The sequence below is a fragment of the Scheffersomyces xylosifermentans genome, assembly GCF_036884685.1.
Source record: "Scheffersomyces xylosifermentans strain CBS 12540 chromosome Unknown RJT20scaffold_3, whole genome shotgun sequence".
Taxonomy (NCBI): Eukaryota; Fungi; Ascomycota; class Pichiomycetes; order Serinales; family Debaryomycetaceae; genus Scheffersomyces; species Scheffersomyces xylosifermentans.
This window is the reverse complement of record NW_027042941.1, coordinates 740770-755915: the sequence shown is the minus strand read 5'-3', so window position 1 is coordinate 755915 and position 15146 is coordinate 740770. Positions and strand designations below refer to the sequence as shown.

The 15146-nt window shown below is 39.5% G+C and overlaps 4 protein-coding genes across 4 annotated transcripts; 3 read left to right on the top strand and 1 right to left on the bottom strand. All coding sequences in view use genetic code 12, as the record gives it.

The window, feature by feature from the left end:
• Positions 1–753: 753 nt before the first annotated feature.
• Positions 754–4536, top strand: ZCF13 (Zcf13p; the record flags this gene model as incomplete). The annotated part of the gene is made up of 4 exons (XM_064921508.1): positions 754–1290; positions 1516–2292; positions 2434–4226; positions 4320–4536. 4 exons carry the CDS (start codon positions 754–756, stop codon positions 4534–4536), a joined length of 3324 nt encoding a protein of 1107 aa, XP_064774941.1.
• A 1278-nt stretch (positions 4537–5814) lies between these two features.
• Positions 5815–9563, top strand: ZCF14 (Zcf14p; the record flags this gene model as incomplete). Its single annotated transcript, XM_064915844.1, has 4 exons — positions 5815–6037; positions 6200–6337; positions 6605–7065; positions 7153–9563. 4 exons carry the CDS (start codon positions 5815–5817, stop codon positions 9496–9498), a joined length of 3168 nt encoding a protein of 1055 aa, XP_064774940.1. The 3' UTR covers positions 9499–9563.
• Positions 9564–10183: 620 nt separating this feature from the next.
• Positions 10184–10948, bottom strand: RJT20DRAFT_144881 (SDR family oxidoreductase; the record flags this gene model as incomplete). The annotated part of the gene is made up of 2 exons (XM_064918760.1): positions 10184–10576; positions 10631–10948. The coding sequence occupies 2 exons, from the start codon at positions 10946–10948 to the stop codon at positions 10184–10186; spliced, it is 711 nt and encodes a 236-aa protein (XP_064774939.1).
• A 2720-nt stretch (positions 10949–13668) lies between these two features.
• Positions 13669–14703, top strand: PCL1 (Pcl1p; the record flags this gene model as incomplete). The annotated part of the gene is made up of 1 exon (XM_064918282.1): positions 13669–14703. One exon carries the CDS (start codon positions 13669–13671, stop codon positions 14701–14703), a length of 1035 nt encoding a protein of 344 aa, XP_064774938.1.
• Between the last annotated feature and the right edge of the window lie 443 nt (positions 14704–15146).

Below are 15146 nucleotides of genomic sequence, written 5' to 3'. Positions count from 1 at the left end.
GGTTGTTTGTTTTGGCCAGGCAAAAAGGTTGATATCACACATTCATTATTTTATTTGTCGGCACCTCGAATATTTCTTCTCTGTCTAAAACAAAGATATTCGCTTTCCGACACCGTGAGTCCTTCCTGGTGCTATCGTATCTACATACCGCATCCGTTATTGTTCTCACATCCAGGAGTCAGTACCATTTCCTCCCCAAAGTCCGCCTTCGTACTGGCAGTTCGCAGCCCTTACTGAATCCACAAAGAACGATACTTTGCTGACTCTCCCAAACTAACTGGTAGGAATATATTATTTGTGTGAGTGTAAATCCTTTTGGTAGTACTCGGTCCATCTGGATTCCTAGTATTTCAAATTATTAATACGCTAGCAGTATTATTCTAGGCATTGCCGCCACCTTTGTCGATAATATTTTATCACTATCTACACATTCCAGTGGTGGGATTAACCACTTCGGCTTAACCTTAGGTTGGACGGCCTCGGTATTTTCTGACTAAACCATCTCGTTTCTCAACCATTCATCACGGAGTTTTCACCCACATTTCGAGAACAGAAGCTTTCGCTGCACTTGTGGTCACCATTCGATTGCATACTTGAGAATTTTGTTCTATTATTCTTCTTGGTGGTATTATTATAAAACCTTATTCTTTTTTATTCCACCGACTGCCATCGCACACTGCTGCCAATAACGCTTTCGTTCGAATTGTTTCCATATCCTGATACTAATACCTACAACCAGCAATCACAACAATAATGGAATTACCATACAAAAAACGACATAGAGTACCGGCCTCCTGTTCTGTGTGCCGCAAGAGAAAGTCCAAATGTGACAGAGTCAAGCCCATCTGTGGTTCCTGTAAAAAGAAGTCCATAGCTCACTTGTGCTTCTATGAAAATGATACATTGGACTCCGATCCGATCCCCAGCCATATTCATCACATCCCCGAACAACCAGTGGGTCCTCCTCCACACCAGTACTACCCACCACAAGGGCAAAATCCTCCTCCTGGACACGGTCCGCCCCCACCTATATTACATCAGTTGCCCCCACACGGACCCCATGGACCCCACGTCAATCATGGCCCACCTTCCCAGCTACACCAACAGCAACAGCCAGGAGCTCATCAGATGGGCCCCGGACCAATATCGCAAGTACTTGACTACTCAAACCCCAATCAAAACGCTCACTTTAAGCAGCAGCCGCCACCACCACCTCCACCAAACCAAGGTGGCCAAAATCAGCCACCTTCTTTCCCATATCCAGTTTCCGAGCAGAGTGATAATCTGTTCGTGTCACCTCAAGAACGCAGTCACAATGCTAACAACAACAACAATAATAACAGCCATCATGGGACGAACGGAGCAGGCTTTGATAGCAATGTCAGCACAATGAATGGAACGACTCCAACGGCAACTCAAAGTGGTCTCAACAGCGACAACCCACTCTCCACGGCTTCCACTACAAACACGGGTATAAGCCCTACTCCTACAAACCTCTACGGCCATACAACGCAGTTGCCCGCACCTCATTCAGCATCCATTTCTTCCTCTGGGGCACTTCAGTTTGCTTACTCCCCTACGGAAAGTAACGTATCCATGAGCTCCATTTCAAACCAACCTCCATTTGTTCCTGGCCTAGGACCTCAACAATCTTCTTCATTTCTGTCCTCGAAACTTGTTTCAATCCCCCTTGGTCCAAACTCGTCACTTCAAGTGAATCCCGACGATAAGATCAATGTATTCACAAATGCCAGTTATTCGCTTAACTTAGAAGGAACTTTATGGCAGCATCAGGGAACTCTTTCGTATATTGGTTTAACTAAAAGTGACATGTTCATCAAGATCCTTCGTAATTATGCGATTTTCCTTTTCAAAACCGGAGGAATGGCGAAATTTATGCGATTAGACAAACCCAAGAAACGTCATCATGTTAATGGTGGAACAAGCAGTTGTTCGTCCAGCGTTGTTGATGTTAATGCAACTAGCGGACACGATACCTCGGTGCCTTCTCCTGGACAAAAACGTCAAAGAATCGATACATTGGCCTCCACCGGATCTATGAATACGTCACCCAGTTCCATTATTTCGGAATCTGATCCTAGAAAAGATATTGATGCTGATCAGGATGAAATGGTTGTCGAAGACGATGCATTAATAGTTACAAAAATAGCTGTAAGCAGAGACAACGATGCTAGCAGCACTGATAATGAAGAAGATGGAAAGACAGAGGGAGAGGGAGACGAAGAAATTGCAGAAGCCGAACAGGATATTACTGTTGATCCTAAGATAAAGGTGAAAGGAGAGGAAGACGTGAAATTGCATGTAAATATACAGCAGGAAGCTAGTACACCTGACCACCAGCACAAGACATCAGTTCCGCAATTACAGTCCGAGCAGTCTCCAAGCATCCAACTTCCAAAATACTCTAAGGAGAAACACAAACGCAACAAAGTGCTTCCTCAAATTCTACCTGGACTTGGTTCCTTATACAATGGCAAAAAGACTAGACAAGACTACTATAGGCTTGTAGAGAAGACAGTTCTGGATATTTTACCGAATAAGTTGAATATGTTCATGCTCTTCTGTCGATTCTTTAAGTTTGTCCATCCCTTTGTGCCTGTGGTAGATGAAAACTCGCTTTTATTGGATATAGGCAAGATACTAGAGCACTTTCCTGATTTTAACCACGAGTACTACACTCAGGTATCGATCGAAAGCGAGAATGACCTCCATGTAATGGGAATATTCTTGTTAGTTCTACGTTTGGGCTATATGAGTTTGATTCATAATGATCCTGCCAATAATCAATATAGTAGCGACGAACGAAGAATGATAAAGGATATGAAGCGATTAAATCCAGAGGAATTCGTGACTATTGTAAATCTTTGCATAAGTGGTGAATTAATAGAAGCCAAATCCTCATTCAGGCACGTCCAAAGTATGGCTATTTTATACTTCTATCGTCAGGTATCACCAGAGGATTGCCATGGAATTGGAGGAGCGGATTCCAACATCCTTCTAGGAGTAGCATTCAGACATGCTTATTCTATTGGTTTGAACAGGGACCCTACCTGTTACGAGGCTCATGAATCTATTAGTACAAGAGAACCCCTCATTAAGACCTGGAGAGCACTTTGGAACTTCTTGGCAACAAATGATGCTGTTTCAGCTATTCATTCCGGAAGTTCTCCAAATGTTATCAACAAAGATTTTGTAGATGTGGCATTACCCCATTACATGGACGATAGGACCGGATTCTTAAATGACACTATCCAAAGAATTGAAACTATTTGTGACAGCTATAGATCCATCGTGAATAAAATCAACAACGTTAGAAACAAACCAAAAGTGGTGGATATTTTGTATGAAACAAACCACCTAGAAAAGATTTTCTTTGACTTCTTTGGGAAAGACTTTTTTAAGGATTACATATGTAAACCAGCATCGCTGGCAACCCATGATATCAACTCTCCAGAACACGAAGAGAGCTATTTGAAGGTGATAAAGTACTGTACCTTCATACAATTGCGGACAAACTTGTCGTGCATGTATTATATGATTGCAATTCATTACGAAAATGAGTACAATGAGTCAAAAACTCCTTCAATGAACGCAGGCATTGAACTTTTCAAGATTTATATCAAGAGTGTCGTCCAATTGGTTTACATTATGTCATTTGTCTTGGATAACTCAGTGGAGCTATTCGGAAGGCACTATGACTACGTCTTAACTGCTTCAAATGAGCGCTGTATGATCAAAACGCATTCTTTCTTGGCTTCATTTTTCGTTAGATTATTGCACTACAAAATGGATCTTACTAAAGCCATAGTAACTGATCACAGCTTGCAGCCCCGGTTGGAAGTTATTGACAAGTTATTCCTGTTGGTATTGGTAGAAGCGGAGCTCTTTGTGGGCAATTTCCGTAAGTTGAGTCGCACGTATATGAATTCATATAAGTTGTACGTGATGACTTACTTCGTTTTGAAGCAGTGCATGGAGAATCCTCATGCATTTTTTGAGACAACAATGTACAACCTGAAGTTTTTCCACAAAGGTACAAATATGCTTGAATTCTTCACCAATTCAGAGTTACATCATCTCTGTAAATTGTGTGAAGACTTTCGGGCTGCTAAGGAGGAAGAACTCAAGAAAAAGCTTGCTAAGAGAGCTAACCAGACCAACTCCGAATCTTACAAGAATCCAAAACTCTCGGTGCCCAACATGGCGTCTTCAATATCCAATAACTTTATGGCTAACGCAAAACCCAGCGATCAGCTGAACACACAGAGCATACCGTCTACAGAACAAATATCCCAAAGTAATTTTGACTCGATGTCGCTTGGAAATATGGCAGCTCCTATGTCGAATATGAACTCTAGTACCCAGTCGTCTCCTGACACTATCGACAGTTCGTCACTAGCTTTCACCAACCCAGGAAATGGCGAGTTCGAATTCTTCGCCCATCAAAATGTTCAAACAGAGGATCTCTTGAAATTGTTTAATATGTACGGAGATTTGGAGAGCATAGATGTCTAAGCATTTGAAGAACATTGTAAATGAGCGAAATGTGGCATGGGACAAGGATCAGGCTGGAGTAATCGACTCCAAGAAACATAAAAGACTTTCAATTTCACCAAAAACAAAAACATGTCACCAAAGAATTCCACGCTTTCGAGACATAAATAAGGAGAGCTTACGAGCTAAGGAACAGATGTCTGTGAAAGCTGGACTAATCAAACATACATCTAGCGGTGGTGACTTTCTTTATGCTCTTGTACAATTTATAATAATTAAATCTGGGGTATAAAGAGAACGTATATAGTTAACGTATATAGTTTAGCAAACATTAAAAGTCGCACTAAGAAGATCTATTCGCACACATAAAGAGAATTTGTAAAGATATACTGCTGTAGAACGAGTATTCGACACACCCTGGTTTGTGTAAATTATGTTTTTCTGGAGAAGCCTTAAATAATGAAGTTAGCTTATATGCATATTTTGAGATGAACTATATTGCAAGGTACGATTTAGAGATCTATTTTCTTGGCTACCAGTGAAATCTTAGAGTCCCATGACAGTTAACGAAGCTTTGGCATATTTCAACATGCAAAGAAACCTCAACGGTCACGGCTTTTACTAACCGATAGTTAGATGTGGCTTTGTATATCTAATGGAACAAGGCATCTTCATGTCTCGAACAGAAGTTATTTCCGACGTATGACAGATAATGGCATTTCCATTTTAGGACTTAACTGCGAAGAAAGTTTCATCTATAGTCACTTATAGTTGTGCTCGATGGTTCCAGAATAGCACCCCAGATAGCGTCACGGTTTTCTAAGACGTTAGAGAACGAGTCGTGACTAACCTCTGAACCCAACAACCAAACCAATGCATACCCTTTTAAAATGTGTTTATACTAACAAGGCACGGCTCTCGTCTACATTGAAGAGGCTCACAAACTTTCGTCTTACTTAGGAACTGTATAAACAGATACAGCAAAAGATTTCACCATAATTTAAGGTACACACTAGTCATAATATATAACAACAACAAATTCCACTACTAACATTTTTTGAAAATAATTAACAGGTTAGAAAGTTAAAACTTTGGTCACTTGTTCTCTCATCAATAGATAGAACTTAAGTACTAGGAGATATCTCTAATTAAAACCCTTATCCCAAGCAGGCCTCGGCTATAACATTCTGCAGATAGACACACTAATCTCGATATATTGCCGCCATACAATTCAGGCTATAAAACCGATTTTACAACCACTTCATATTACGAATACTCCTCTTTCACTAACTCCAGGCAATGACAGATTCGGATCTGGGCTCCGGCCAATCGAAGAAGAGAAACAGACTCTCCTTGAGTTGTACTTACTGTAAAAAAAGGAAAGTCAAATGTGATAGAGGAAGACCTTGCTCGTCTTGTACCAAATATAACGTAGTTCACCTTTGTGAATACCCAGATCCCATATGGTCAGAACCAGTAGCTATCACTGGATCTGGCAACAGCCACAACACCCACGTATTCAGTCAAGTGGACGGTCCAAAATCCGAACGAGCTCCAACTGGGTCAGGAGTGCTTCCATCATTTTCTGTACAGCGATTCAGTGCTCCAATAGTCCCATCTCCACCCACTAATAATGGTGGCCTACAATCGTCATTCCATGTTTCGCAAAACGTCAGTCCTCCAGCACCTCCGGAGGTGCAGTCACAGTTAGATATGCTTAAGAGTAAAATTAGGGAGATCGAATCATCGTTACATAAAGATAATGGATCTTCAAAAGGAGCTACGATACTGACGTCTCCAACGTCGATGGCGCAAAACCATAGTGTTGCTTCCAGCAGATCCAGTCATTCCAGTCAGTCCTCTAACCACTCAGGCTACTCAGTTCAGTCAGAGCTTTCGCATAATACAGCTAACACATCACACCTGGTGAACCCACACATTCATGTCCATTCTGCAACACCTAATTCGTACTCTCCTCTTTCGAATTTACCAAAGTACCCAATTTCCAGAGCAAGAACAAAGACTACTAACGTTCCAATTCAACTACCACCTATACAAGTTGGCCAGCATCATGAAATTCGTGGTCCAGAACAACATTTTAACTTGCATTGGGAAGACTTCCAGTATAATCCCGAAAAGAACCCAACCTATGTAGGTATTAACCCATACGCCTCAAGCGAAGAAACTATCAATATGTATGAAGGATACACACCTATCCATATTCGTGATGCTGCAAGAAGAATGAACTATGGACCATTTGCTTGGCTTTCAATAATGAAAAAGGACCCTGGCTTAAAAGATCTCTGGAAGTTCATGATGACCAAAAAGTATGACCGTGTACGAGCAATTGAGAAAATGGAGAGATCTGCTCCTGCTCCGCCATTAAATTCTGAAATTCAAAGTTACAATACTGCTTCGGAGCAATTTACTACGATAATGCCTGGAGAAACGAAGAAAGTTGAAAAAGATGATCAAGAGTCCATATTCAGGGAAAAGGCCATAGATAGAGATGGATATAATGATTTAAGATTGTATGGTAATGTTATGAAAGTCAGTGATATGCGAAATAATGGCAACAAGACCAAATTGAGTGATATTGCTGAAGGAAACGTCAGCCTGAATGATGTCCCACATGAGAAGTGCATTGAAAATTGTGAAAAAATGGGCCATCTCGAGGAGCAGAGAAGTCAGATGAATAAACATGCAATTTCACTTGGGTTAACTTTATATGAAGGTAAAATGGATAGGGAATTGCAGCTCATCGAGAAGATCAAGATAATCTTACCTAAACAAAAAGTAGTATGGACCTTGATCAACAAGTTTTTCCTTCATGTATATCCATTTATGCCATTCATCGATGAAGACTACTTCAAACTCGAGATGGCCAGAATTTTGGGCCCCGAAGATTATGTTGATGACCATTTAACTGATTTAAAGATTGAGAAAAGATTGGATTTGGCCAACATCGGTATTCTTTTAATCATATTGAGGTTTTCTTACCTTGCACTTTTCTCTAATAGAAGAGGAGTTAATCAAGACAACTTGAATACCACCGACCCTTCCCCAGCCGCACAAGAGCTTAAGTATCTTTTATCTAATCCCATTAACATAGATGTGATAGACGTTGCACAATTATGTCTCGATCAGTTCGAGTTGCTCCGGAAATCAAGCATGGTTGTCCTTCAATGTGCCTATTTCATGCGTTTGTATCATATGTTTGCCCCAGAAGATGGTGATGGTGCGGATGGTGGTGACTCCCAAATTTTTAATGGAATGCTAGTGCAGATGGCATATTCTATGGGAATCAATAGAGAACCTGATAATTTCCCAGATGTCTGTAATGACAACAAAGTAAATAATTTGGGAAGAAAGATCTGGTTTTTCTTGATCATAAATGATTTGATCCAAGCCTACCAATATGGTAATCCATTGACTATTAGAGAAAGTTACTATGATACAAAATTACCGTATTATAAGAAAGGTAATGAAAACATTTCTGACATCGAGATGGAAAAGAATGTCATAAGTACATTTGCTTACTTTGAAAAGTATTATTATAAACTCACTGCGATTTTAGATGCTTGTTTGGATATACGACAGAAAGTGAAGATGTCTCATTTAACGAACTTATTGAATGATTTCGAAGTACACCTCAACGATCATTATGGAACATTACGATATTTCTTGGTTCCATTCCAGCTGGATAATTACTTATATCCTTTTGTGAAAACTATGAAATGTAAGAACTATATCAACATGAAAGGATTTCTCCTAACAATTTATTTCCACTTCTACCTTTACTATGAGAGAAAGAAAAACTATGACTTTTCTTACTTTTATGTGAAGAAGATATTTTCCATTATTTGCGGAGAGTTTGTACCTTCCTTTTTCCCTTTGATTGCAAATAATCACATTAATTTTGGGGAAACAGCTGACTTGATTTTAAACCCCACGGTGGAAACGATGATACATAAAACTACACAAATAAGTTTGGCCATCTTGGTTCGTTTGAACTGTACCATCTACCACACAAAGCAACACGAGGACCACAGCTTAAATTTGAGAAACAATTACGTATACAAATTGAAATTTGCGAAGTTGTGCAAACTTTCGAAGATATTGGAAAAGATTACGCAATTCAGTATTGCAGCTATGTCAAGATTAAGTCAGCGCTATTATTATGCCTGGAGAGTGACTAAAGCCCATTCATTTTTATTGAAAATGGTTATTGGTGAGGATTTTTATAAATACACCGAGGAAAGCACCTATGAACCTTTCATAGATATTAATCTGGACCAAATTAGTGAGTTGTCCATAATATGTGAAACTCCACTCAAGAAATTCAGTAAAACTAAGATCTTCAATGCTTCTGGAGAGTTTAACGACTTCAATGATGAAGATATTGGATTGGCACACTCTGGTGACAAGTTCGGAGATATGACCACAGACAATCCAGTTGCTCCTCCTGATGAATTTCAGGCTGGCGCAAGTCGATCACCAATTTCAGTGCCCACCGGAGGAAATCCCTCTTCTGTTGAATCTTTTAACAATTCTGAATTTGAAGATTATCAATTTCTTGAGAATGTTGAAATTGATAAATTGTGGTTTCAAATGGCAGCAATGAAGCATGATAGTAGCAGCAATGGTAATTCAAAGACGGCCGGTAATAATGCTGGTGCTGCTACTGGTGCTCCCGGAACTGGAGCTACAGGAAACGATAATGCAAACTTCCCTCCTTCTCGTAGAAGAAGTTCTGTTGACGGAGCTTCTTTGACTCCTATGAACTTGTCAATTCCAACTCCAATGTTGAATCCATTAAGCCCAGAGAGTTTAAATGCAAACGCCAATAATGGCTCTAACGTATTGGGTCAGCTACCAGGTGATGAGTTGACAACTGCAGACGTTTACCCTATAGATTTATTTAATATTTTGCCTATTGCTCAATTACTTGGTCTTCGTGATGGACAAGATGAGAATTGGTAGATCAACCATTATTTGAAAATGTATGAGATTTAGACTTAATAGAGTATATTTCTTGATTTCATGTAGCTGTTTCTTAACTACTTTATTACCTTTGAAGTAACGTGACCAAAGCGTTGAATGGTAGCAATATTTTGCAGCTTTACGAGGGTTGAGAATCCAGATCAAACGCCGGGTAACACTTTAATGTTCCACAAAAGTATTTTCTTGAGAAATGAAAATTTTTCTGCTGAAGTATAAAAGAGGATCAATGACCACTGTTTTATTGTTAAAGCTCACCACTATTCTTTATTATCTTCATTAGGAATTACATAAAGATTCTTATTCACGGTTGTAACGTACTTTAGTGATGCATGTCATACTGAAATTGCATTGTTAACTTATATTACGACCTTGAATGAGAGTGCTATTATGTGTAGTGAGATACCATTTTATTTTACGAATAAAGTTCTTTACAAGGAGTTCTAAGTGACGACAAAACGCTGTGCACCAGTCTGAGTACTCAAACGCATGACAGACCCAGTATACCCAAATTTCTGATATTACTTTTTGAAAAGACTTTTAAATAAATTGAAATGGAATAATTTATTGTAGATTTCACTCCAAGTAACTAGGCGATAACACAAATCTGTATTTCTACTATGATCACTTATATCACTAATCTCTCTCAAAGGTACAAGCTGATGGTTTAGAATGGAATCTCGCTTCCATCGTAACTCCAAAAGAAGCCATTGTGCTTTTTCTCCAAGCTGTCGAAGAGCTTTTTCAAGCCCGAAATGCTCTCATTAGGTGAAATCACCAACGAATCTAATGTTTCAGCCAATTCTGGTCTATTTTTCTTTAGCTGAGAAATGCCTGTTGTTCCTAAGTCAATGGAAACAGTTCCTGGGTGAACAGCAACGACTATGAAGTTTTCAGGTTCAAGTTCAAAACTTAACTCTTTAACGGAGTAGTTAAGGGCAGCCTTGGATTGTCCATACGCACTTGAAGAGACAGGGAAGAATCCAGTAATTGAAGCTCCGGCAGTGGAAATAAATATGACCTTTCTGGTTTCCCTCTTCAAAAGAAACTTGTAGATCTTCTGAAGGAGCAAAATTGGACCTAATGCATTTGTTGTGTAATGCTCTTCTCAAACTTTCTTTGGAGCATCAAAAACAGTTGTGTACGCATTTGCAACACCAGCATTTGATATAAATACATCAATACCATCAGTTAAAGTGGAAATTTGGGCGTCAAGCTTATCAATAGAATTGGAATCTGCAATGTCAAGTTGAACAATAAAAACATTTTTGTTTTGCTTAGCTAAGTTTTGCAACTCAGTTGCACATTCCACGTTTCTTGCTGTTGCTAAAACAACATTATGTGGATTCTCTTCGCTGTAACTTTTGGCCAAGTTGAAACCGATACCACGGTTGGCACCTATAATGAAGTAAGTTTTTCCTACCTGAGCCATATCGAATTTGTTTTACCAACGTTAGTATATCTTATTGTTGGATAGCAAGGGAAAAAAGTGACAACAAGTGTAGAAAACAAGTTACTTATATACGAAAGGAAGCAACTTTCGGATAATATAAAGTATTCCCGCTGAGACTATTCTACTTCCAAGTCAACGTTGATTTTGCAGCACTGCACTGACTGGATGTCATCATCTAACCGTAGTAAATGGTTGCAAAGCGGGACGGAAAATATGCGGAACAGAAGCTGCAGAATTGAGACAAGCCCAAGCGAAAATGATACAGTAACATTCCTCTAACTGTAACAGACAAGAGAAGAGAAAATCTGCCACCAGAGAAGAGAAAATCTGCCACCGCCACCACCATTCAGTCTGGAAGAGCAAACAATGGCTTCGGAAAGTTACCATGTTTAGCCCTACAACAGTTTTCCATTAAGTGTTAGTGAATAGATGAGCTTAATTCAATACGTTATGTGTTTGATGTATAGTGATTACGTAATTTTTGTGAAACTAACCACCATTCCAGGTAGCAGGTATTATATGACCACTCATACAGCTTTGGGTGCACTCAAGAAGAAAAAGAGATGGCAGTATGGTTATCCTTATGACTAAAGATCTTGGAAGAGAATAGGAGATTTAATCCTGGTGATTGAATATAAGGGGTAGTAATTTGATAGAATAGTGCTTAGCTAATTCTATTATTATAATCGAAGTAAAGTAAAGCCCGGTCTTGCTAATGTTTAGAGCAGATAGCAGATATACAAGAGATTGAACCATTTCAGACCTTCCCAATGCGGCTAAATTGAACGTCGGTATTTGAAAATAGTTCATAATATCTCCCGATCGTCTCGAGATTTTTATCCGTTCCATGGAGCGGCTCATTGTAATTATGAACTTTCTTCGCGTTCTCGTCAACTGCTGTAAATAGTAAAGTGATATGTGTCAAAATTAGTACTAATTGGTATAAATTGATACAATTTAAAGAAGAATGCTCTTTTCAAACAATTACCAGCATTATCAATTATTTCTTGAGTACAATAATAGAATATTCAGACCTTGTATTAGTCCTTTCGTTAGACGATAATAGGAGTTGCCTGAGGCAACAATCCAACGTCAAACGCGCTTCTTTTTTTTATTACCGCGAATTTAACAAGGAGATCTTAAAAGTGCAAATATTTTTAAGGAGGGGGCTCAAGATAAATGTAGAAGGATGGTTTACAGGACGAACCAAGATACTCGCCTGAAGGCTAGACAATGGCTTAAAGTTAGGAGTGAGTTGCGTCCATGTACACTATTTCAGTGAAGTACGCTTTTTTCCACTTGAATTTGCATCCAGTCGCAGGAAACCACCACCTTTCTCTCCTTTCTTGCAGACCTCCTTCGCAAGGTGTGCTACCTGGAATAGCACGGTATCGTTGGTCTACAACAGGAGCCTACGCCGTTCCAAGTACTGTATCACACGGGAAGTTTGCTGTAATGTTCGGTACCACAGAACTGATATAGGTCTGCTTTAGTGACTAAATCTAGAACAATGTATCTCTCGCTAGATTCGATTGCATACTCTGGCGAAGTTTTCACTTGTATTTGTGCATGGCTCTGACTTTTGTGTGAACTGGATACTGTAAATATTCATATGCTAGTTACTCTCGCTTACTGTTTAGATGGATACATGGTTTTGCATCAGTTAGTTAGTTGAGTCGAGTCTTCATCATCTTGAGGATTGGTGTCCTAGACATAAACAATACCGATAGTTAACAATGAGCGCAAATACAAAGGTTCATATAGTTTTTATTGAACTTCGAGAGAATAGTTGAAAGGTACTTATGTATATACTATGTTTAATCCTCTATATACGAGCTTTCTATCAGTAGTCCCCACAATACAGAGTCTTTATCACACATTTTCGCAGGAAAAAACTATATGGAGGCTGGGCAATAAGCCAGATACCAACCAGCAAAATTCTCGTGAAGATTACACACTTTTCCTGGCATCACCATGAAGAGTCTGGGCCTCAATTTCTTCTCAACTCATTAGTGTACTTGTTTTGTTCCTTCGCCCAGTATAAAGATCAGTTTCTCGTGGATTGTACATTACAACACTTACCTCCACAGCGCTGAGGACAGTACAAACGTCTGTCTTTCTATGCACCACCGACACGGTTTATTGCGTCGTACATCTGCAGCTTTAGTCCGGAGCCAGCTGTAGGACACCCCCTTGAACACCAAGACGTTTATTACACAAATATCGCGTGAATTTTCCTCTTCATCGTTGTGGTGATCGTCTCAAAGGTACAATACACGGTACCACACAAATATACTACTGCCTCCTTACTTCGATTCTGCACCGCCTTGACTCGGTAGTACACACAATGTCAAACACCACCGTCGCCAGAGACAGTATTATCTGGCACGTACCATATTTGTCCATGTTTCGCGTATCTAATTTATGCCGTTTTAGGACGCCAGCAGCAGCACCTTAAACTTGGCTGAAAAATATTTCAAGTAGGTTGATGCAGACTTTAATAATACAGTTATATTGAAGATGAAGATGTATAAATATATAGAGTTCTCCATTCCTTAAGTTGAAGCAGTTCCTATAGATTTGTTCTCCAGTAAATTCATTCACTCGCATTTCTATCAAGAACAAGAATTCAGCTTGTTCATTTATATTTGCATCTATTTTAGATTCATATACATACATACATACATACACCAGTCACTATGGTATCTGCTATTGATTTGAAGGCTTTGAACATGTTCATTAACACTCCTGTTAACCAGGACATGGTCCACAAAATCGTGGTATCAACTTTGCAAGTCATTCCATGTAAGGACACCAAAACTTCTACATACTCAGTTAACTCAACTGAAAAGCCATTGCCTTCATTAATGACTTTCTTGACAAGATTGGTTCGTTACACCAATGTCTACACCGGTACTTTGATGGCTACTCTTGTCTACTTGAACCGTCTCAAGACCAAGTTACCAAAGAACGCCCAAGGTTTGCCATGTACAAGACACAGAATTCTTCTCAGCTGCTTGATCTTATCTTCCAAGTTCCATAACGATTCTTCTCCAAAGAACATTCACTGGGCCAAATATACCGACGGTTTGTTCTCCAGCAAGGACATCAACTTGATGGAAAGACAATTACTTTACTTATTGAACTGGGACATGAAAATCAGCAACGAAGAGATGTGCAGCGCTTTGCTGAGCTTCTTGGAACCAATTAAGTACGATTTGATCCAGTCTTCGAAGATGAGAAAATTCTTATCCAAGCAAAGAAGAGAAGTCGAAGAGATGCAACAACAATATATGTCTACCGACAGCGCATCTATTAACTCCTCCCCATCTTCTTCTAGATCTTCATCGGTTTCTCCATCTGGATCTACAACAGCTTTGTTGTCTCCTATGGAAATGAATACTTCCAGATCTCCTCGCTCAAGTGTTTCCTCTACATCACCTACATCATACTTGACTCCAGGTTCTATCCAACCAAAGTCCCACTACAGACAGACGTCCACATCTTCAATTTCTTCCGTGAACTCCACCAGTTCGCTCATGAATGATGCTGGCTCTGTTTACTCGTATGCATCTACATCCCCAAGCAAGTCTGTTTCCATGCCTAGATCCTCCGACACTGTGGATCCTATCATAGAAATGACCGCTTTGAAGGAAGAGATCGAGTTGAACAAGTTGTTGAAGTCTTTGAACCACAACAACTCTCAACCAATGTGTTATGCCTACAATTACTAGGCTTTTCGTTGTCGTTACATCATCACATTATCATCGTCATAGTCTGTTGGATTTCCAACATACTCCTCATGTCATTCGTTACGGTTCTTCATTTTTTTCAGTTTTGGGTTATTTTTTGGTTTCATTCACTTCTCTGGCATTGATCTGCCCCATTTTACATATAGATATTTTACGGAGTCTCCAAATACATATTTCATCAAGGTGAAACAACAGGTACAGAATCTCAAACACGCTTGTAGACAGAACACGAAAAAAAAGTACTTCATACTCCGCATATTTCTCTTTCGCGTTTCAAATAGATGGTTGCTGCAGGGGCGCGAATGATATTTTTGCAGTTGTGTTTGAAGTATTGTGAGGCAGAGAAGACCGTAGCATAGACAATGCAAAAATGCGAGAGGTACATTAGTGACGTGAGGGTAATGTTCGCAGTGAAAGAAGGAGTA